At 41.1% G+C, this 24,426-nt stretch overlaps 3 protein-coding genes across 4 annotated transcripts in view; 1 reads left to right on the forward strand and 2 right to left on the reverse strand.

The window, feature by feature from the left end:
• The first annotated feature begins 99 nt into the window (after nucleotides 1–99).
• LOC118432451 lies at nucleotides 100–3,157 on the forward strand. 2 transcript variants are annotated; one of them, XM_035844035.1, is made up of 5 exons: nucleotides 100–215; nucleotides 770–804; nucleotides 1,215–1,289; nucleotides 1,590–1,764; nucleotides 2,249–3,157. In XM_035844035.1, the coding sequence occupies exons 1-5, from the start codon at nucleotides 149–151 to the stop codon at nucleotides 2,746–2,748; spliced, it is 852 nt and encodes a 283-aa protein (XP_035699928.1). In that variant the 5' UTR covers nucleotides 100–148; the 3' UTR covers nucleotides 2,749–3,157. The 2 variants fall into 2 exon arrangements, with proteins under 2 accessions (XP_035699928.1, XP_035699929.1); XM_035844036.1 differs by having other exon boundaries at nucleotides 2,387–3,157.
• A 2,964-nt stretch (nucleotides 3,158–6,121) lies between these two features.
• Nucleotides 6,122–8,297, reverse strand: LOC118431509 (leucine-rich repeat-containing protein 15-like). The gene is made up of 2 exons (XM_035842750.1): nucleotides 6,493–8,297; nucleotides 6,122–6,173 (listed from the first exon to the last, which is right to left on the reverse strand). Exons 1-2 carry the CDS (start codon nucleotides 8,295–8,297, stop codon nucleotides 6,122–6,124), a joined length of 1,857 nt encoding a protein of 618 aa, XP_035698643.1.
• Nucleotides 8,298–12,298: 4,001 nt separating this feature from the next.
• LOC118431918 (BUD13 homolog) overlaps nucleotides 12,299–24,426 on the reverse strand; it is a 13,028-nt gene continuing 900 nt past the window's right edge. The window contains exons 2-8 of the mRNA XM_035843357.1: nucleotides 21,919–22,015; nucleotides 20,981–21,072; nucleotides 16,666–17,124; nucleotides 15,635–15,890; nucleotides 14,626–14,762; nucleotides 14,032–14,213; nucleotides 12,299–13,461 (exon numbers count right to left, since the gene is read on the reverse strand). Coding sequence (XP_035699250.1) covers nucleotides 13,286–13,461; nucleotides 14,032–14,213; nucleotides 14,626–14,762; nucleotides 15,635–15,890; nucleotides 16,666–17,124; nucleotides 20,981–21,072; nucleotides 21,919–22,015 — 1,399 coding nt within the window. The 3' untranslated portion in view covers nucleotides 12,299–13,285. The remainder of the gene's footprint in view (nucleotides 13,462–14,031; nucleotides 14,214–14,625; nucleotides 14,763–15,634; nucleotides 15,891–16,665; nucleotides 17,125–20,980; nucleotides 21,073–21,918; nucleotides 22,016–24,426) is intronic.

A 24,426-nucleotide genomic window follows, 5' to 3' on the forward strand; every position in this document is an offset into this window, starting at 1 on the left:
TATTCTAAACAATATAAATACTTTTGTTGATAAAAAAAGGGTATATAACATCAATGCCATCTTCTGCTTTCTGTACTTTATTCTTTATTTGTGCTACGAACTTGTGGTTACAAATCGTACGCTAAGTTTTTACAGCTGACCCACGAGAATGGCGCGAAACGAGGAGAAACATTTCGGCAAGTTGAATCGTCTCATTCTGCAGAAACAGAGAGAAGGTAAAGAGGGAAAATAACCTCGGCTGGGTATTCATAAACTGTTGCTAGATAATATCATCACCTAAAAGTTTCTCTTTTTTTATAGATCAACGTGTAGTATGTATTTTCATCAGTGTTGTTTGTAATTTTGGTCATTCCAATTAATTGCGTTCCGATATTCAGCATCATATTCTTGCTCTAAAGAATTTGCTACTCTCTTTTCGATATATAAACTCTGCATTCTGGGAGGCCATAACCCTTACTGTATACAAGTAAGCAAATATATTCACGAATGCTCACACCGTAGAACCGATAGTGTAAATGACATGCTAGACCGAAGGAGCTTTATTTAACCTTCTTGCTTGACCTAATATGTTGACTTAAAGCTATTATTCATACCTATAGATATCCATATATGTCTGTTTAGTTGTACTGTAAGCAGTTGTTATACATGTAGACCTTACGAAAGTCACTGTACTTTTGTCATGTCAATTAAGATTTCTGTAATCATAAAGCATTATAGGTAAAGGGTCGAAGTCTGCCATCCATGATCTTCTTGTTTTCTACCATTCCAGAAGAGAGACAGAGGAACCCACCAAGGCCTAAACTGGTAAGTACATGTAAATTTAACTCCACCTACTAGTATATCCTTGGGGTAGCATATGTGCGTTCTTTAACAAAATAGGGTCTAATAAGAGATATCAAGTTGACTTGATGAATTTACAATGTCAATGTACTTTGAGTCCTTCCCACAACAGATGGTGTAAAGTGAGTGCCTATCTCCATTTCAGTAGCCCTTGGCAACAAAACTTTGCATACTTTATGATCATTTATATCCGTTTTTTTTCAATTACGGTGTTATACATACTGTCAGCCACACAAGTGAGTGTGGCCCATGCAGGCTACTGAAATAGAGATAGGCGCCGCACTTTGCACCATCTGGTGCAGGAGTGACTTTCACTAACTTAAACTACTGATATATGTAGGAGTATTACAATTGTTATATTTGTTTCCCTTCAGGGATCCCTTCACACAGCTGCTGAAGTTAAACGATGGATTCCCAGCATTCAGAAGGAGATCGACTTCAACCTGAAGGTAGTTCATGATATATCCTTCTGTTCTACTGTTTACACTATTAATCACAGTCGATGTATCAGTTTGATAGTTGTTTCCATATATTGTACCATGTACAAGTGTGTGATTGTGGAGCAATAACTTTCACCCTTTCAACCAAGTGAAAGTAAGCACTTAAACTTTGTGTGGAACATCTTTTCAGGTGAAACATGAAGAGAAGGCCCCATTTTAGTGCAATTGATCCCAGATGACAATGGAAAAACCAAAATGGCTGCCGTATCTAGAATCTTTTTTTATACGTCTTTTAAAATGATTTTACAGCAATGTGCAGTTCCGCACTATCCCGAGAAGAAGATTGCAGAGTTTCAAGCAGAGGTGGACAGACTCCACTTCGAGTACAAACGGTTCGTACGCCGTCTCAAGGAGCTGGATCCCGGCTGTAAGGAAATACCATGGCAACCGCGGGCGTACAGCAAGAAAAGGGAGAGAGAAGAAGGTAAGGTTGTTATGTTTTATTCATATGTATAGGGGAGGGAAATATTATATTTACCTGACACATTGGGGAAAATATTTACTTATCTACAGTGACAAAACGGTGTAGTATTGATTTCTAACATAGGAATTTTCTTCAGCAAATTTGAGCTTAGGGGGCCTCTGTGCTAGAGGGAGGGGGGCTCTCTCCTGTGAACCTGTTTTCCATTAATTTTACAAATGCATTTGAAGATGAAACAGTGGTGTGGCATGGAAGGAGGTAGTGTATTCTTTTTACAGTTACTGCAGATTCATATTCTGATTATAAAGTTTAAAAAACCAGCATGTTTGCGGAGTTTCTAGTATGTTTACTTTTACACATGATGTATGTCTATCACCGGTTGCCTGCTTCTTTGTCCTTTTGTCAGCTTAAAGCATTTTTTGTGCAAAATTGTTCAATATCCAAGAAATTAAATTGTTGTGCCCTTAACTTGGGCTCGTCCTTTCAGATGTGACCCTCCCCAGTTTTAAGAAGATTCACACGCCTGTACTTGAAGCCGAGTCATCTCATCCTTCATCCTCACTTGCTGAAAATACCACTGAATTCTTTGAGGAACCTTCATCCAACACCACGTCTTGTTATGCAGAAAATAGGGTCAAGAATTACAGGCATGAAGAGAGCAGTGACACAATGCCACCTTGCAGTTCGTCTATAGAACTGCAGGACAAGCCACTGGACTTCAAAACTGTGCCGAGATTTGGTTTCAAACCTGACGCTTGTAGCTGGGAGGCAAAAGACGACATGTCTTCTACACTTAAGAAATGTTTATCTGCCCTACCAAATTTATCTACTACGAGTCAAGACAGCTACAAGAAGAATAGACTTAATTATTCTGAAAGAAGGCAAGAAGCAGGGATGGACACCTCGTTGAAGGATTCTAATTTGAGAAGACAAAGAAATGTCTTAGGACTTGATTATGAATCAGATTCATCATCAGATGAGATGTAAAGATTTTATTATACAACTTTATTTCATCAAGACTGCAAATAGGTTTTTAACATTTTCATGAGTAGTTTCATCATGTTCGTATTAAAGTCACTACATAACGATTCTTTGTATACAAAAAATGTTTTATGTACACCATTTTGGTGACCTTCTGTCACCTTCGTCTCAGTAATTGTGATTGGTTCACATTGCACTTTAGTTTCGTTGTTGTTAAGCTTACAGATGCCAAACGTAAACTTACATTGATACACGTTAGCTCACTTTTTCCCGCGGGGTAACCTATATCCGTTTTGTTGCTAAGTAGGGTATCCAGAGATATCAAGTCAATAAAAGTTAGTTTCAAATTGTACTATTTTCAAAACATTTCCATTTGAAACCATGATCTGTCGACTTGATTTCCCTAAATACACTTTACTTAAAAGGAACGGATAAAGGTTACTAGTACCCTATGGATAAAGGTGAACTAGTAATATGCCAACCACATTCTGAAGGAGTGCATTATATAGTGTTTCATAGATGTTGCCATTACATGTTGTAACAATTTTACAGTGCAGCATTGACTGAAAGTGAAGAGTGTCTTCTAAAAGTAGAAAATATTTGTTACACTGTTACTTGTCAACATCTAATATGTTATGCACAGAGCAATCTTGTGCCGCACAACAAGTCAAATTCATACAAATTAAAAGTTGAAAGAGCATTAAAGTTGTTATTCTCTTCCTGTATCTTTAGTTTGTCCTTACACCTTAGACAAGATATTAGACAAAAATGATCACCAAATTTCACGACTTCATCCCACGACAGTTGTAAGCAATGCCATAAAACATAGCATTGCATTTGAAAATAAAACATTCAAATAAGAAGCAATTGTACTGTAGTAGCAAACCTCTAGAATCGAATTATAACTTACAGAAAACTACACGTACACAAAGTATGTAATATAAGGTCATAGACATCAATGTTCATATACTTTTGAACTTTAACAAGGGTCATCCTCAAACCCTTCTATAGTATAACTTTAAAACAATATAGAAAAATAGATAAATGAAGTTTTATATGTTGTTCAGACAACTTCAAGATACTTTACATGCCTTGGTAACACTAGATATCTTTCCTTTTACTACATACTATATGGTAAAATTAATTCTAAGAGATGACAATTTTTTTAATTACCACTTGATAATGAACAGAAGCAAAAATTTACTTTGAGATTGAATACGTGTATTTGAATCGCCAAATACTAGTAGTACAATTGACAACCACAGCTACCGTTGGTTATTAATTACACAGTCAACTTACAAGGGATTGTTCAATGCGTTTAGGTATAGGTTCAGTTTCGGACCTTCACCTAATAAACCTTAACTTCGTATCCCTGTTTGCGCATGTTTTTGTGTGCATCTGTTGTTTTAACGCACCTCACCACTCTTAGTCTACCATTTACAGAAAAAATACACTTTATTAGTAGTGTTTTAGCATACGATTCTGTTCTGCAACTGCTAAAGCTACAGAAAAGGGGACCCTGCTGGACAGTTTACTTTTTTACTTTCGGGTGTGACCCCTACTTGGCCCCGTTGGATACCCTGCGGCTCCGGTATAAATCTGAGTACGGCCAGACCCCGGGTTGATTTTAAGTCAGACTTAAAATCATTCCGGAAGATAGTAACAAACAGACGCCAGGACCTATCCACGGGGTACACGGAGGGTTGCACCCCGGCATCTTGCTGTCCACTTGGGCAGGCTTGTGGATTCGGATCAGAACAGTATAGTAGTCAGTACAGCAGTGGTGTCTGTGCACATGCATGTGTAGGTTTCAGAGATTGCTGTCTAATAATGACCATTGGGCACTACAACAGCTTTGGGGTTTGTGTTGAATTCACTGTTGCCATGAGACTGACCTAAGCCGTGCCTGATCATAACCACGTTGCACGACAACTGCTTTGGGGTTTTTGTTGGACTCATGTCAAAGCCTGAGCCTCACCCACAACTTCCTACATAAAATTCAACTTTGAGGCAGCCACACCTGTCTCGTGATAGAAGGTTCTTACATCCAAGCATTCAGTGGTAGCCTGATCCTGTCTGATCATGACCATTATTTACTAGCTTTGGGATTTGTGTTTTCGGTGATGGCTTGAGACCGAAACTGCCAAGTGTGATTCTCACCACTGTACACTACTGTATCTGTGTTGTTTGCGTTGTATTCATTGCTGGTTTGAGACTAAAACTGCCAAGTGTGATCCTGACCACTGTACACTACTGTATCTGTGCTGTTTGTGTCGAATTCAGTGTCGGCTTGAGACTGAAGTTGCCATGTGTGATCCTGACCACTGTACACTACTGTATCTGTGCTGTTTGTGTCGAATTCAGTGTTGACTTGAGACTGAACTTGCCAAGTGTGGTCATGACCACTGTACATTACTGTAGCTGTGCTGTTTGTGTTGGTTTCAGTGTTGGCTTGAGACTGAACTTGCCTGGAAGTGTGACCGTGACCACTGTACACTACTATCTGTGCTGTTTGTGTCAAATTCAATGTCTGCTTGAGACTGAACTTGCCAAGTGTGGTCATGACCACTGTACACTATTGTATTTGTGCTGTTTGTGTCGGATTCAGTGTTGGCTTGAGATTGAACCTGCCAAGTGTGATCAAGACCACTGTACACTACTGTATCTGTGCTGTTTGTGTCGAATTCAGTGTCGGCTTGAGACTGATCATGAACTTGCCAAGTGTGGTCATGACCACTGTACATTACTGTATCTGTGCTGTTTGTGTTGGTTTCAGTGTTGGCTTGAGACTGAACTTGCCAAGTGTGGTCATGACCACTGTACACTACTGTAGCTGTGCTGTTTGTGTCGAATTCAGTGTCGGCTTGAGACTGATCATGAACTTGCCAAGTGTGGTCATGACCACTGTACACTACTGTATCTGTGCTGTTTGTGTTGGTTTCAGTGTTGGCTTGAGACTGAACTTGCCAAGTGTGATCTTGACCACTGTACACTACTGTATCTGTGGTGTTTGTGTTGGTTTCAGTGATGGTCTGAGAGTGAACTTGCCAGGTGTGGTCATCGCCACTGTACACAAGTGTATCTGTGCTGTTTGTGTCGGATTCAGTGCTGGTCTGAGACTGGTCCCGCCCTATCTGAATCTGGCCACTGGTAAGTACAGTAGCAGTGGTGTTGGTGTTGGCCTGAGACTGACCCTGCCCTGTCTGATCATGACCAATGTGTACTACAACAGCTTTAGGGTTTGTGTTTGACTCAGTGTTGGCTTGAGTCTCACCCATAACTTCGTACATGTAATTAACCTTTGAGGCAGTCACCACTGTGTTTTGGTATAACTTTCTTACATCCGAACAATTAGTGGTTGCCTGAATCTGGCCACTGGTCAGTACAGCAGCAGTGGTATTGGTGTTGTCCTGAGACTGACCATGCCCTGTCTGATCATGACCAATGTGTACTACAACAGCTTTAGGGTTTGTGTTTGAATCAGTGTTGGCTTGAGTCTCACCCATAGCTTCGTACATGTAATTAACCTTTGAGGCAGTCACCACTGCGTTCTGGTATAACTTTCTTACTTCCGAACAATTAGTGGTTGCCTGAACCTGGCCCTGTCCTGTCTTATCATGACCACTGGTCACTACAGCTTTAGGGTTTGTGTTGGATTCAGTGATGGCCTGAGATTGGCCCATAGCTTCATGCAGATAAATCAGTTTTGGAGCAGTCGCCGATTTGTTGATACATTGATTTCTTACATACAATGTTTTGGTAATGGCATGAGACTGGGCCTGCATTGTCTGATCATAACCACTGTGTACGTCAACAGCTGTGGTGTTCGGGATGGGTTCATCGAAGGACTGAGACTGGCCTAAGCTTGTTTGATCATGACCAGTGGTCATTTCAGCCATTGTGGTGCTTGCGATGGATTCAGATTTGGTCTGAGACTGACCTAACCCTGTTTGATCATGGCCACTGGTCATTTCAGCTGTTGTAGTGTTTGTCGTGGATACAGTGATTGCCTGACACTGACTTGTCTGATGATGACCATTGTCTGTCACAGCAAACGTCGGATATATATTGTTAAAAACAAATTTTGACTTTGGGCCTGAAGGACAACAATTTTTCTTTACCTTGCACCATACGACAAGAATGATGGTGACAGGGATAGTTACTATTGCAATGGCAACTGCGACTGGTGAAAAGATAACAGACAGACTGGGACCGGAGCGATGGGAAGGACCAGTGATAGGAAATAGAATTAAAGTTGGTTGAACGATTACAATCTCTTTTGCTAGCACTTTCCTTTGATTGTTATTGGATGGTGCTGTGGAAAATACAGAGTCAGAATTGCGTTCAAAGTACCAGTGATAGCGAGAGGTGACTGTGCACATATCACAGCTGCTTTGGACTGCAGATGTGGTGGGTGAGGCTTGGTTACGAACTGACAGTGTAGCAAACTTTGGGTTTAAAGGATTTGATGTAGGGTTATTGTTAGTTTTAGTGGCGCTGAATGCAGAAGATATTGGCACTACAGATGAGGTGAATAAGGCTTGGTTACCAACTGGCAAAGTGGCAATAGTGGAGCCTAAACTCGTTGATGTTGGGCTATTGTTCCCCTCAGTTGTGGTAAATAGTGGGATAGTTGACACATCAACTGGTGTTGTTGATTCTGTTGTCATTGTGTGTTTACAGATTTGACCATTGAGGTCAGCATCTTTCAGCTTTTGCCCGACGAGACGGATAGACACGTCGTTGTCCCTCAGGTCCAAAATGCTTAGATTTGAGAACGAACCTGACTGGATATGACGTATCTTGTTGCAGCTCAGGTACAACAATTTGAGCTCGGGTAGGTTTGAAAATGTGTCTGATTGGATGCTAGTTATCTTGTTCTCGAGTAGGTACAACGTAGCAAGCTTGGGTAGGTTTGAGAATATACCTGGCTGGATCTCTGTTAACTGGTTGGAATTCAGAACCAAAGATTTGAGTTGGAGTAAATTTGAGAATGCATGAGACTGAATACTGGTTATCTTGTTATACTCCAGCCTCAACCTTTTGAGTAAGGGTAGATTTGAGAATACATGAGACTGAATACTGGTTATCTTGTTATACGGCAGCTCCAACCAGTTTAGCTGGGGTAGATTTGAAAATGTACCTTTTTGTATGTTAAGTATTCTATTACCGTACAGGATCAAACGTTGCAGCTTGGGTAGATTTTCGAATGCACCTGGTTCGATGTGACGAATCTTGTTGGAAAACAATGACAATTGTTTGAGCTTGGGTAGATCCGAGAATGTACCTGACAGGATGTAAGTTAATTGGTTTTTCTGTAAGTGCAACTCTTGGAGCTCGGGCAGGTTTGAAAATGTAGCAGGAGGAATATCACTTATCTTGTTATCTACAAAAGTGACTGTGGAGATGGACGTTGGGATGCGCCGTGGGAGCCTGGTGACGCCCAGTCCTACGCATACGCAATTTGCTATGCAGCTACAGTCAGCTTCAAGCATGTTCAGTTCTTTCAGAATGATAAGGAGAAAGATCAGCATGTGTTGCAGCTTTTTCCCCATGTTGGCCCTCGACCTAAAAGATAAGACCTATACAAGTCAATCACACCTGTCAAAGGTGCACACACACAAACATATCCAAAGTCGTGATTAGGGACCTGAGAAGTCAGTGCGCCGAATGTTGGACCAATTCAAAAATGAATAGATTATATTGGCAGGTGTTCGCGGTTTTTTTTACAGATCCAACAAAAGAACAATAGCTAAGTAGGGGAGAGTCGATAGGCATTTTACCAGGTTTCTACAGTCAAACAGAAAAACGGAGGCAGTTAAAAGTGAAGAACCGGATAGCTGTAGTGCTGATTAACGGAGGCGTGCAGTTTGTAGTGTTGAGTAACAAGACTCTTCTCTGCTGTCAGGCATTTGCACGTAGAAAAATTTAACTTCTTATGCCACTGGAAGATCTGCCTGGAAATAAGTAGAAGAACCCAACACCTACTGTATTATTAAATGTATCTTGGAAACGGCCGAAAATTGATGCACGCGCGGGTGGCATACATATGACCAAATAAAGCATTGAACAAAACCTGAAGTTGTTTTGACCGGTTGAGCTCATACCACACTGTAATCATTAGGCGTTCGTTTGTTAACTGTCTCATTAGATATAGCCAGAGAGTAGATAATATTTTTGGCCCGAAAATGTAGTACAATGTCAGGTTGGACGGGGCTTTGGGACCTGCATACATCGGCCGATGGCTAACATTTGAATGTTCGGTGATTGAGAGGACACCAATCGCACTGCTGCCTAATATAAGAAACTTGAAGAAGTACGGACTTGACATGTGTGATCTTATACCAATTTACATTGGTTTTGTATGGCCACGTCTGGAGTACGTATACGCGTATGCATGTATAGTCTGGCACCCGGGACTGTCCAGATATCTATAAGCGAAGATTGAGAGTGTCCAGAAGAGAGCTCTTGGGATCATACTGGGACCAGAGTACGTCACCTATGAGTCTGCTCTGCGCATAACAGGCCGCAGTCGTCTGGACTCTATAAGGGGCATCCTATGTCTTAGATATGCGCAATCTCTTGCAAGATACTATAGCAGATACAGTTCATGGCTCCCATCGCTGCGGGGGATGTCCACCACAGAACCTGAAGAAATGATGTCAGCTTCACTAATTTCAAAAGTAGGACGTCCCGGTTTAGTAACAGCACTCTTTTTTTTGCGTCAGACTCCTCAATGAAAACTTGTAGTGTTTTAAGAATCGGGCATGTTAGTGTAACGAATTTAATATGTTGTATCTACGTACGTATATCGTTAATGTGAAGAGAACAACGCGGCACAAAAATTACAATTCAGCCCTTATGCTGCAACACTTTTTAATCTAATAAACCATTTCATCATCATCAATGTACTTTTGGGCTTGCAAAATCGACGGGCGAGCTAATTTCTCAATGTGTTTTGAACCTACCCTGGGTAATCAACAGTCTGAGACTGCCTATTGGCATATTAGCAAGCACGAATGTTTATTTGTGATTCGGGAAAGGGGCTATGAATTGTTTTCGTCATCTTCTTCATTTGACTTTTCTTAAAAAATCATATGCACACGCAGAAAAAAAAACAATTTACAAATGTACGATGAAGGCTGTGCATTATCGTGCATTGATGTATACGTAGTTTAATATAAAACAAGATTTCTCATAAGGCAATGTGCTCATATTGTGTACTGTTTCAGTCATACTTATAAAACGGCTTAATTGTCTGGTTTGGTCAGTTTGAATATTTATGAAAAACAAGTTGTTTACTCCCCGATGTTCAGTCTATGTAACTTTCACGTGCACAAAAAAAACAAAACAAAACAAAAACAGCCCCGTCGGAAGACTGCAAGGGAGTCTACCGGGGAGATCAGTGGCCCTGATTGTCTAGGGTAGGGAGCGCTGATTCTCGATTTCATATCAATGCTGGACCAGGAGAACGCACCTTTCGCAAACTTTCGGAGCGGCGGTGTTGATTCCTTTGTTTTTTTTTTGTGGGGGGGGGGGGGATTCATTTTCAACATGGGGCGAGGTTTCCTATACTCTTGGCTCCCGACCAATCCCCTTCCCCGGCATAGAAAACCTTATAGGCCATGTTAAAATTCGCAAATCAGCGGGCAAACATTAAATACCGAATCTCCGAAAGTCTGTGAAGAAGGCTATTACGTATACACATGGCGAGGATACTGTGCAGTTGCACGAATAGCTATGGAATATTCAACCTAAGGTCCCTATCTATGGGCGTGATTTCATTTCATTTTAAGATTTGGACCCCAAGTTGCTGGTACATGGTACTAACTTACCAAATGCGGTAAAATGATTTGTTTGGTGGTTATTGAATTTCGAAGTAGGAAGGGAAACTAATGACATTTTCACAATGTACGCGAAAGAAAACATTTAGACCAGCCTTTAATGTTAATTTAAAAAAGGAAGAAAAAATTCAAGTGTATGGTGTCAGTTAACAACAAATACTGACACAGTTTAGGCAAACTTGAACCCTTTTTATCTTTTGTGGAGCAACACTATTCTCCAAGCAGAGGTTGAGTCGCGGAGATATAGTAGTAGTCAGGATTTTTACCGGCTCGCCCCTGCTTGGAGAATAGTGTATACGTAACACGCCAACTTCAAAGGATACACATTGTATGTATGCACATTGTAGCTTCGCATGAAAAATACTCAAACTTACCTTTTCAACTAGTGAAAATATCTTTAGTTGGAACTTCTGGCGGTGACAATTACAAAGAAGGTTCTACAGTCAGTCGTTTGGCAGCAGTCGACGTGGTTGTCTGTAGTGGGACCCCTCCGTAGCCGTTCGTAACAGCGTGGCAAACAAGAGTAGACGTGCACATGGCTTATATGATATAATGGTTGTTGATTGTCTGACTCAAGCTTCATGAATATTTAAATTTATCAATCGTGATGTTGTTAATTTTTACTATACTCTTATATGCTAGTATTCTTATATGAACAATCTGAATCATTTCGCTATTATCAACATTTCATTACGGATTAAAACAACATATGCGTAAAATCTGAATTAAAGAAATTGAATAGTATATGTTTGCAGTACTTGAATGTATAACTTTTACACATTTGTATGCGGTTGTGTAAATTGTCTGATATAGGATATTATTTGAATATTAACATTTTCCAAGTTGTTTACTCTCCGTTGCTTTTTACTGTTCTTGCTAGTAAGGCTTAGCTTATTACCTAGATGTCTAACCTTCAAAACTTGGGGAGGTGAAGGGGGGGGGGGGGGCTATGTTGAGGATGTTTATGATTAATTAAGAATTGCAAATAACTTAAGGTAAGGGGTCAAAGTCTGCTATTACTAATTGTCTTGTTTTCTACCACAACAGAAGAGAGGAAACCACCAAGGTCTAAAAATATAAACCAGTGAACAAACCTAAATTTTCTGCTAGTCTAAGTGACTTGATTTACCTGGAATGAAGCAAACCCTTTTCAATCATTCTCTTTTTCATGAAATTCTTTCTCAGCAAACTTCATCCCAGGATGTTTTACTTTCTAGTCATATCTGTATAATCTTAGTCACCCCACAAAAATAATGTAGTTGTGTGGATGGGGTAGTCTACTATCAGAAGCAAGAGGTTCTGTGCTCGAATCCCAATGTTGCATCTCCATGTATATAGGTCTGTAGGTTTTGAACCACTCACTCTGAAAGTACCCCTACACTTTTCGAGCACATGACCTTAGATATACATTCAATGTCCTATCTGAGGGATGGACCTACCCAAAGATAGGTACTCATTTCCACCTGAGTGAAGTGAGAAAAGGCGTGTCAAGTATTTCCCAAGGGCACAAGATCACTGTGGCATATCAGCGGATTATTACCCATTAACCTCTGGATTATGGGCCAAACACCCTGTTGTTTCACGAGTCATGAACCAACATCCAACATGGCTCTCTTCAATTAAGGGTTAATGACCCGCCCTGAGGTGTATATGGTGTCATAACGCCTGGTCCTTTGCTATAACCACCGAATAAAACCACCGATGTGAGCGAAGACAGTTACCAAATACACAGCCTTTAATGGTTTTTACAATAAAAAAACATCTACAGAGAACTGTGCATATTCTGAGTCAGTTGTCTTTACAGTGTATGCCATCTCTTCAACAAAATGTACTGTATTTGGTAAAACTTTTCACACTACAACATCAGTTATGAGTTGCTGCCTAAAAAATTATGTTTTGAAAAGAGTAGAAATACATCAACACTGTTCATAACAAAGCGAGACTCTCTCGAAAGAATATTCTGTAAAACTATGTAAATTCTAGCTTTTTCTTCAAATTTAGCACAACACACATATAACACCAGTTATTTGTCCTAATGTATTGTTTCAGAGGTATATCAAACAGAACAATTCTTTTTTTACCTTTAATTGATATTGATATTTTGTATGCTATTTCTGTGCACAATAAGTAAATAGGCTTTTTTCCATCAAGTTACTTCATTGCCTAGAAGTAGTCAAATGGTCTTGCATTGTACAAACTTTACTTTGTGTACAGAAAAGGCGTATAAAATCTTTGTGACGTCAATTATGATATGTTTAATTTCTGGGGTAACTAACATATTAGGGGTGAAGAAAATAACATGAGTGAAGAAGAGTAAAGTCTACCATTTCTACCAAGTTTTACAGTCAATCAGGTGAACCAAATGTTGGACCTATTACGAGAAAATGTACAAATTACTTGATCTGGGCATTCACATGTTTCGCAGTTAGCGTTTTACAGTCAATCGTACAGAGACAGTTAGCCTTGTAGGATTTTAAAACACCAGCGGATGTTGAATACTCCACAGAACAGATTTCTTTTTTGTGAGAAGGACCATTGTTGTGAGTATTGTCCATTCACAAGATTTTACATACTGAATCAGGTCCAGGTTCATGTCCAGACCTGGACCTGATCCTCTAGACCTGGACCGTAGCTGTACCTGAATTTTCTGTACTGGTACCTACCCCTACAACATATCTATTGTATCAAGTTAACGTTGTCTACATGTCTTCTACGCTCCATTTGTACGCCTCGTCCTTTACTGCTCTCTTATTGGCCTGTGCCTGGAAGAATCGTTTCTCAAACCCGTTGGACCGATCCACTCCGTCCCACCTGTACCCAGGCCAGAGGTTGAACCTGTTGGGGGGAGGGGCGGGGCCACTGTACCTGGGGCGCTCTGGGAAGATAGAGAGAAACAGGCAGTTATTGTAACAGTTACAGCAAAGAAAATGCTATTGAGAACATAAGGGGTTAAGATGGTTTTACATATCTACAGCAATGAAAAAAGTACCAAAACCATAAGCCTTTTTCATGTAACCAACTCCTTGATAAAGAGTTACTGATGCGTACCCATACAAACATTTAGGTTCAATTCCACAAAAATCTTAATGTCAGGAACCAGTTCTGAGCTTCTACACGCACCATGCTTATATTCTCTGTTTTTCTAAACCATTTTCACAGTGAAAAGAAAAACGACATTGCTGTTCTTGTGTTTATTACTAAGCTTTTATTTTATTTTCAAAATTTTGCATCTAAATTTTTCAAAGTGCATGCTACCACTACTGTTTCAACCAGCAACTCAGGGATAAAATATTTATCTATATTACAAGTATTACATAACTGCCATGAAGTATGAACCCTCAATTATTTTACTATACTCTGTTCATTAGATGTTAACCAACAAGTTGAACAACACAGCAAAATGCTGATTGAAATTGTCAAGTTGTTGCCCCAGTTCCACACGTACCTTTTCCATCCTTGCCTTTACTCTTCTTCTTACTCAAGAAAGCTAACATGGGGTCCCCCTCCCTGTCCTGTTCCTTCAACATCTGGTCCAGGTCATTGTCGTCACGGTAACGGGCCAGCGGCTTGTCCATCTCCTTCAGATGGTCTGCTATGTTTGCCTCCTGCTGTTTGGTCTGGGCAACACTGGAAAAGAAAAGAAAAAAATTTCATGATTTTAAAAAAATCATTTGTTGAATTTGACAGCCAATGCAGCAAGTGGTAGTATACCAAACAGCATTAACTGTTACATTTTGATATACATGCAGATGTGATTACCTTTGATATCAATTATAATGTCCTCAGAATTGGCAAAATTAACCTAAGAACTAACAGACATTCCAGGTCATGGGGGTCAGTGGAAGAGGCTACTAACTTGTAAGGAGGCACTATTTGTTCTGAGTTTTCGCAGTTATATATCGATATTTTCCATGTATAAATGTGATGAAACATGACATGAAACTCTAAACATCTCATTAAAGTATGAACTGAGAACTATAAACTCTGGTTGTTATATATGGTTCAGAAACAATTGATAACTGTAAAAGGAAGGCCTTACCCTCTCCCCCACTCCATATATTTCTCCTGTTCTTCCCGTGCCTTGTTTTCTTCTTCTCGCTGTTTGATCTTCTCCGCTTTCAGGTCCCGTTTACGCCCCTTCTCACGGTACACGGTCTCCGCATTCTTACCAGAAACCTGGCCAACACAGTAAAACAGTACATCTGTAACCACAGGGGCATTGCATTGTATTGCACTACTACAGTACAGATGTTCTGATGCAAACGTTTAACAATCATTTAATGCCCCTCTTCGTTTTCTTAAGGTGGTATCTCACTGCACTTGGGGCACAGTTGTGTTATTTTTGCCGATTTTTTTAATAATCTAGATATTGCATAATACTAGTACTTATACATAAAAGTATGACTCAGAAGAAAACAAAATAAACAAAATGTTAGAAAATTCGTTCTTCATCTCTGAAATTCCTTGAGTAATTTTTCAAACCCCGCAGTGCCGCAGCAGTGCTCCAAGTACAGCGAGATACCACGTGCACATTTACTAAGAAATTATTTCCCCTTTCATTTACAGTTATGACAACTAGTCTTATAGAATTAAATGTACTAAATACATCTCTAAAAACTTAGCATGTAGTGCTAATGAACCCACAACATACATACATACATAGCCTCTGTATTCTCTGCAATAACCAGCGGAAGAATAGCTGACTTTGTTGAGCTAACCCTCGCAAAGCTTAGTCAAACAGTCAATTGCATACATACACTAGAACACTTTTCCAATGTGATTCAGAATCTTATGTATGGCTGAAGGATATAGCAACAAAACCCAGCTATCATAGCTCATGTCCATAGATAATTAATTTCCACCCATAATTAGCCCCAGAGATAAGGATATAGGAGCCTGTTGCCCATCAACTCTGCCCAGCTCTCCTCCTAGGGTGTGACTGATTACGAGGAATCACCAGAGGAACACATAGCAATAACGGTCTCTAATTAGTGATAAGAAAACTTATCAGATAAATATTCTCTTATATTACTTTCACTTTTCCTCACCTCCTCATTCATACGGTCGAACATCGCCTTCTCCTTGGCTTTGATCATCTTTGCCTCCTCCCTGAGTGACTGGGCATCCTGTAGTCCAGCTCTCTTACCACTCAGACCTGTGCCCATCTCTAACTGGTCAGACTTCCTCTGTTGTTTGTCCTTCCGTCTTCCGTCCGAGGGTTTCTGTCGGGGTGGAGACTGGTCAGAGTCTGCGCGGGAAGGCCTTGGAGGGGACAGGTCGGAATCGGAGTCGTGTCTCTGACGTCTGGGGAAACGCAAGGGTCATTATGAGTTATGAAATTGAAAACAATACATTGTATTCAATCATTAGAGCTGTAAACAATTTTACAGGTACAAGAACATGGTTTAGGTACAGGCTCAGACCTATACCAGTCCTGTACCTTAACAAATGTGATCAATTATCTGTAACTGTGTAAGTTACCCATGTAGCCAACTATTTTTAGTGCCTTTTCTGTATTCACATATTAGAATATCAAAACAATCTCTATGTAATTGCAAGTTTCTTTGTTCTTTTTTTAAAATTTTCAACTAAGATCATCACAATTGTCATTGTAGATTTGGCATTAACTTATCTGTAATTTAAAAAAGGGGGTATCCACTAGTAAACTAATTGCTTCAGTTTGTTTAGGTACTGGTACAGGTACTGGTCCACCTGATGTTTAGGTGCGGACCTGCACGTGAACAATTTTACAAGTACAGGTTAAGGTACAGGTTTTAGGTACACAGCCCTATGTATACACTGTAGTATATACTAGCAATACCAAGTGTTCTTTGTAAAATTTATACAGTAAGGAAGTCACTGTCAATTCAATGACCAGCGAAATTTTTTGTCTCCACAACAAATGTACAAATGTATTCTTAAAACATTCATCAGCATTTCATTGACTCTCATGAAATTTGTGTCTTCTTTAGGAAATAGCATGAAACACGCTTATTTTCTTAACAATAACATTAACAGGGACATGAATATACAAACTGTATTAAAACTTTAATTTTGATGTTTATTTGGCTACAAGTACCTTCTAGGTGGAGACAAGTCTTCATCGGCATCAGCTCTTCTCCTGGGTGGGGACAGATCATCATCTGAATCATGCCTTCTTCTCTTTGGTGATTGGTTAGTGCCATGGTCACGCCCTCTTTTTCTGGGTGGTGATTGGTCAGAATCATGTCTTTTCCTTCTTGGCGGGGATTGGTCACTGTCTGAATTAGGTTTTCTTTTCCTGGGAGGTGATTGGTCAGAGTCATGTCTCTTTCTTCTGGGTGGTGATTGGTCAGAGTCATGTCTCTTTCTCCTGGGTGGTGATTGGTCACTATCTGACTGCTGTCTCCCTTTCCTGGGAGGTGATTGGTCAGAGTCTGATCCATTTCTCTGCCTCCTTGGTGGTGATTGGTCACTGTCAGAATCGTGTCTTCTTCTTGGTGATTGGCTTGGACTGTTGACACTGTGGAACCCTCCTTTTCCAGACTTGTTTTTATCTGTAGAACATTGATAGCAAAAATCAGAGAGGACAGGACATACATGTATGAGGATCAAATCAAATTATGTACTCTTAAAGAATGAAAATAATATCTCTACCCTTTTGTCTAACTATTTGACCACCAGGGTACCACATAAGCTCTGGGAACCAGCTTTCTCCAGCCTTCTTGGGTTTCTGTTTTCACCTCCACAAAAATAATGGACTATGGAGGTATAGTTTTACAAGGCATGTACATGTGTGGGGGATGTGTAGTTCTAGCATATCTAACACTGCATGAAAAAGCAGATTTCCACGAGTTCCCAACATTGTGCACGATGGTGGAACCTGACGTGTTCTCACCGTGGGCACGGGTTTCCACGGACTGCCTGTTCCCGCGTGCCCCTACAATGAAAACCTGTGCGCACGATAGGGCACGCGAAGAGTCCACGCGCCCCACTGTTGCACACTTCCCGTGTTGAACAATTATCGTTAACAATGGATAGCTGAGAAGTGTCTGATAATTCAGTTTGGTGAATTGTCAATTAAAAATCCCTTAAACCCCTGCCACATTTCGGTCTGTACTTGCCGGAAAGTCAATAATGAAACCGACGCCAACAGTACGCGAAATAAGATTTGCAACGCATTGCAATCCCCCTATAGTGACCAAAATCGTGCCGTATATACGAAACTCAACCAAAAACGTTACCTAGATATACAGATTGCATGTAAGAGTTACACTTTAGAAGCAAAAAAATTAGATTTCAACGGAGTGTGCCCAATGTCTTTTACTTCATATGAAATGTTTTCTATGCGACATTAAATGTATATGTGTATTGAGTTAGTTGTCATCTACGTAAAAGCTCAAAGCTAAGAAGAGCTGTTTTTCTTTCTACGTATCAATTCCTGGAATTTGTACATGATTAACATAGAGGTCGCAAATAATCACAGAAAGAACTTGTTTTATTTGTTTTGGACTAACAAATACAGTGATTTATAGTTTGCAGTAATTTGTCAGTCAAGCGGGAACGCGGGACAAAGACTACTGATCTCAAATGTATGTGATTCGTGTATTCGAAGAAACAGCATAAATAGAACGGACAAAGCTTTAACAAATGATCAATGGCAATGTATCTGCTCCCCAGCCAACTTGGAAGGAGGCTTTAAACTCGACGCCTATCAATACATAGATTGGAAGTGTTGTTCTTTGGTCGGTCGGCGCGGCTTTGTTTATAATAACGCCGCATTATTCCGGCGCCATGTTGGATTTGCATTATATTGACTCCTTGTTTGTCGTAAAAATCGATTCAAAATATTACAAAGCTAATAATGTTATGGAGAACTTCAATCTTCGCATATTTCACTTTTACAAACAGTGTAGTTTTTGTTTGATATCGATAGGGAGATTGTCTGCCTGGCTTGAGTTTTGTCGAATATTGAGCCGATCGCGAATACGTGTGCTAGTAACATTTCTCAGATATCTCATAGCAATTGTACAGAAGCTCTAAGTTGCATGAGCTAATCAAATTTCTGTTACTAATGGGAAATACGGTCCGTTAGAGGTAAATAAGCAAGTTAAAAAGCAGGAAAGTTAACTACTGGACTGCCACAAGCTCCCCTCCCCCAATACACATCTCAGTGTTTTGTCTAAGCAAGGAGGTTAAAAAACCTTTAACCTCCTTGGTCTAAGCTTGAAAACACGGTATTCCGACGCGCGTGTCCTATAGCCTCCTTCGCGATTCTCAACGTTGACTAAGGTTTGCCGGGTGAGGAAATTTGCTTTGGAAGGAGTTTGCCGTATACACACAAATAGTATATACAACGACTTATTGTGTCTGTATTCAAAATACCCATCCGATGTAGCCAATCACATTTCACACACGAGATGGGTGTTTGGGAATGAGGACCAATCAGCACACGTGTCTCCATTTTCAAACCTCACAGTTGTCATTTCGGATCTTGACTCATTTCATTCAGAGTGCTTTCACGCTGCTCCTAAGTATTTGATCGCACGAATGACAGCGCAGTGAACTTTATGAAAGCTTGCAAATGATTCTACGTCAAGACTGGACACTATCTCGCCATGGAATTGAATTTTACTGCCGACGCCGTGGGACCAAATTCTGCTTTATAGAGCAACATCTGGCCTCCCGACCACCGAGGGTCGGGTTGGCCCTTTGTCGGTGCGATGTTTCTCGCCGCCCGGGCCGGGTCGGCTGACGCACCCTGTTAGCTCTCCATCGTAGCTGCCGGTTAGGCTTAGGTGACTTGGAGCTCCTTCGTCTCCGTGGAGGCCCCACATGTTTCACGATGGATTGGATACCACCGTTACGAACTTGCCTGTTTACCTTAGAAAATCTGCTGAGGCTGTGTAAATGTATAGGCTCTGGACTAGCAACTTTTTGTGTAAAAGGCCAGCTGGAGGTGTACGGATGAGAGCAGGAATGCTGAAATCCAGAGACCTACGGGAGTTTTATGTCATCAACCAGCACAGTAGAGTGAACTCAAAATGTTGCAACTGCGAATAAAACCCAAAAGTACTGGTGTCGGACCGACAAACCTATGGGAGCCAAAGGATCGACAGCCAGTACTCAGTACATATGGAGGAACGCATCAGGAGCAGTCAACTCTCAAATAATACTTAAAACTGCAAAAACAAGGAAAGTTAATTCACATCTAGAAAGAATAAAAGCAAACACACTATAATTTATATACAGGGGAAGGGGGAAGCTGGGAGGGTAATTTTTGGGCTGGGAAGGGCCGGGGCAGTGAAAATGACGCTGCTATCAATAACAAAGGGTAATTGTGGCGCAGTCGAGGCCCGGGGAGATAATTAGGTGATAATTAACCGCTAATTTATGCATCCGTCATTCTCACACAGAAGCAAACGTCGCTAGTTTCCACACGTACGCACACGTGTACTAATATTGCACGGTTCGCGCGCACAGGTTTCCTCATAGAGGGCACGTTATGCACACGCGAGTGGTCCGTTTCCACGGGTTTGCACAGGTGCCCCATGTAGGGGCACGTCACGTTCGCACAGTGGGCACCAGTTGAAACCCGTGGAAACTCTGGATTTACTTGCATGTGTACACGGATTTGCACAGCGGAAATCTGCGTTTTTGTGCAGTGTAATACTAGTACTGTAATTTGTAAATGGTTTATGTTTGCGGTTTTCGCGATGGCCACTTCACCACAAATTTAAAACCAGGTCGCAAACATTTTTTCCATGGCAGTAAGAGACTACAGACTACACCGCAAACTTAAAACCTTAATGCATTTACAGTATATGAGGAATGTTTTGTGTAATTGCGATGATATCTGGTACAATGGTTCGATTGTGGGGCTTCCTCGTGGTTGATCTTGTTACTACAGTTGGACTTTGTTTGAGTACCTTTGGCCCCGGACATACTGTGGCTTGAAATACTTTTTTCTGCATACCTGCACTGGTGCAGGTAACATTGAAAATTACCTACACCAGACAAATTCTACCTGCACCACTCTGAACTTAAGAATTATGAATCATACTAAAACTGTTCAGGAACCATGCATTGCTAATTTTTCTTTCATACTTTATCAATGCAGCTAATAACAATCCATACACACCTACATCATAGGACATATATGTATAAAACCCAGTACATGACCAGTGCAGGTTAGGTGCAGGTAGACAGAAGAAATACCTGCACAGCTCCAATTTCACCTACACTAACCTGCATGTGCAGGTGGTATTTCCAGCCCTATGTGGTCTTGTTCATTAATGTTTCACTCAGAGTCCTGCCTTCCCGTTTCCCATTGCCTGATCTCTGGAACACTCACCAGGCACTGTTTGCAACAATTAGAGACAGAAAAAAAACTTTTTACAAAAAAATTACCTTTAATATCTTTTCCCATGAGCCTCCACTTGTCGCTCTGCCTGAAGGCCTCCAGCTGTACTTCCTCGTCTGGTCTCTCATCAATCACCCCGGCAACCTGTAAACAATAAACAACCTTAGTTTACTGGGTCCTGTCTAATAATGGTGCTGTATAGTAGATGTTTGTAACATTTGTTAAAGAGTTTTGGAGACTGTAAGTGCAGTGGCGTGTTAATCTACTGGAACTTTTGGGCATAGTATTCAAAGGCAGAGAGCATCCCTCATCAATTCATATCATCAATAATTGCATTATGAAGATATAAATATTAATAGGGACAAACTATTTGACATTGATCATCAATACCTCCAGCACCCGAAACCCAAACGCCCTCTAATCTTATTTCACTACATTTGGCACTCAAAATGCAGTTAATACCATTTTTCAGGTTACAAATTTATAAACTTTCAGAGGAAGGAATCCCCGACACCCCCTACAAATGTACAATGCTCACTCCTGCATCACTAAGATGCGCCGACACTGTGCAGAAATCCTGGTGAGAACGCTGGAAGGTACAAACTATTATGTCATACCTGTGACGCGAAAACGTTCAATACGGGTGTTCCGGACCGGGCCGTACGCTTCCGTATCGCACAGGTTCGAAAGGCGTATCACACAGGCTCCATTCGAATAAATCGAACTGTTTCGAGCGGGCCGGTTGGCAATTCGAATACCTGATTCGGATGTTGGAACATTGCTGTTGCAACACTTTTTTTTCGAGGGCACCAAATTTGTTCAATTTCTGGCGCATATCGCATCAAAACATGGGTTTTCTCAGGTGGGTATGACATAAATAAAATACAACACGGTGTATTCTGCATCACCCTCAGTCTCAGCCCTCCCGCGGGTCGGGCTGATACCTTGGATGATACGGAATACACCGTGTTGTATGCTATATGTACTCACCGATGGTTTCTCCTCTTCTATATCCAAAGCCTCTGGTTCATCATTCACATCTGGGGCAATGGCACGCCAGTCTACGTCATCATCTACAATACGGATACTGGGGAGAAACAAACATCATCAGAATAGTTAACATCATTATAAACAATATGGAACCTCAATAATTTCAACGTCCTACTACTCAGTATCCTAGGACTGTCCCTAACCAGGGCTTGGCACTCATTTCACCTGAGTGAAGAGCTGAAAATTATGTAAAGTTCCTTTCCCAAGGACCAAAGAACAGGACCTTTGTCTATGTTCTGTGCCAAAAGTATGCCTTGCCATTATGCCACATGATCTCAAGACTGTACACCCAAGGGATTGGGAGTATTCTTGATCACAGTCAGGTAATACATTACACAGCTATGAGTAGAGTAGAGTAGAGTAGAGTTCTTCAGGCTCAGGTAGGAACTGAAGTTCCAGTTTAGGCCGCTCTTTCCTTTCTAAGTCACTGACATCCCAGGCAATTGCGGATCGTCCAGGGCTCTAAAGTTGTAATACACGCTGTGCTTCTTCATGTGGTTGTCTAGTCTTTCCTTAAAGCAGTTTACACTTGGGGATGTCACCACCGGCTCTGGTAGATTGTTCCACCATGAGACAACTCTGATGCAGAAGAAGTGTGATCTTCTGTTACTTTTCGACGCTTGTCTCTTAATCCGGAGGCAGTGACCCCTTGTTCTTGTGCTCGTATTTAACTCAAACGGACATGAAGTGTCGTATATCCCATGTAGGAACTTGTAGGTGTTTATCAGGTCCCCCCTAAGTCTCCTATAGACCAGTGTAGGTAAGTTTAGAGCCTTCAGTCTCTCTTCATAGGGTAGACTTCTAAGGCCGGGAACTCTCTTCGTTGCTCTCTTCTGTACCCTTTCTAGATCCAGGGCCAGCTTCCATGTGTAGGGGGACCATGCAGGAGCCCCATACTCCAGCTGGGGACGAATGAGCGACTTATATAGGAGTAGGAACACCTCCTTATCTACATAGGCAAAAGTCCTCCATATGAGACCTGCGATCTGATTTGCCTTATTACAAATGTTGGATATATGTTTGCTGAAACTCAGCTCCTTGTCAACAGTTATACCCAAGTCCTTTTCCTGTTGTGTAAATTCCAGTAGGGTACGAGTCTCATTATCCAACATTGAGTATGTGTAGTCAGGGTGTCCTTTTCCCAGTCTTATTACTGTACATTTCATGGGATGAAAGCTCAACTGCCATTTTATTGCCCAGTCCTGAAGTACTTGAAGGTCCCTCTGCAATTTGTTGCATTCTTCCCTTTGTACTACTGATCTATATAACTTAGTGTCGTCTGCAAAGAGCTTCAGCTTACTCTGCACAATTTCCGGCATGTCGTTGACAAATATAGTGAAGAGCACCGGACCCAGGACGCTCCCCTGGGGAACTCCGCTTGTTACTTCGGCCCATTCTGATTTTTCCCCATTGACACAGACTCTCTGTCTCCGTCCTGACAAAAAAGATTCAATCCAATTTAAAAGGTTTCCCGTGATCCCGTAGCTTTGTATTTTGGCTAATAGTCTCTTAATTGGTACTGAATCAAAAGCCTTGCGAAAGTCGAGATAGACCGCGTCAACGGGTGTTCCTCGGTCAAGCCACTCTGTCCACTCGTCTAAGCACTCCAACATCTGAGTGGTAGTAGATCTTCCTGGCAAGAAGCCATGTTGGTGTGGTGTAAAGAGATTGTTTACCTTCATATGCTTGACAATGGCGTCTCTAATCAACCCTTCCAGAATTTTTCCTACTACTGACGTCAGGCTAACCGGGCGGTAGTTACCGGGTGATTTCTTACAACCTTTTTTGTAAATTGGCGTGACATTAGCGGTTTTCCAGGCATCGGGGAGTTTGCCTTCTTGTACAGTCTTGACGTAGAGAATCTGCAGTGGAACCGCCAGGGTGTCCGCCAATTCCTTTAACACTCTAGGGTGTACGTTGTCGGGCCCCATTGCCTTGTTTGGGTTGAGGTTTTTCAATCTTTGTTGGACCTCCTCGAAACAAATGTCAATGTCTGTTATCTCTTCATTGTAGTGTCTTTCAGTTGGTATTGGGATGTGTTGTAGGTCTTCCTTAGTAAAGGTGCTTACAAAAAACTTGTTGAGTAACTCAGCTTTTTCTGTATCAGATTGTGCCACTGAGGATCCATCTTCCAAGTCTGGAATGCCTTGGCGCACTTTGGATTTCGAGTTTACATATTTCCAGAAGATTTTGGCATTGCCTTTGATGTTTCTCGCTTTCTCCTTTTCATATGTTTTGACCGCTTTTCTTGTGGCCCATCTGACCTGGTTTCTCGCCCTCGTGTATTTAATGTAGTCTTCCTTTGTCCTAGATTCACAGTATTTCTTCCAAAGTTTCTGCTTTTTGTTCACTTTTTTATTAACTTCCCTGTCTCTCCAAGATAGTTTCCTCTTCTTTTTTCTTGAGGAGACTTTGGGTACATTTCTGTTCGCACTTTCAGCTACTTTA

The sequence above is a fragment of the Branchiostoma floridae genome, chromosome 15 (genome assembly GCF_000003815.2).
Source record: "Branchiostoma floridae strain S238N-H82 chromosome 15, Bfl_VNyyK, whole genome shotgun sequence".
NCBI lineage: Eukaryota > Metazoa > Chordata > Leptocardii > Amphioxiformes > Branchiostomatidae > Branchiostoma > Branchiostoma floridae.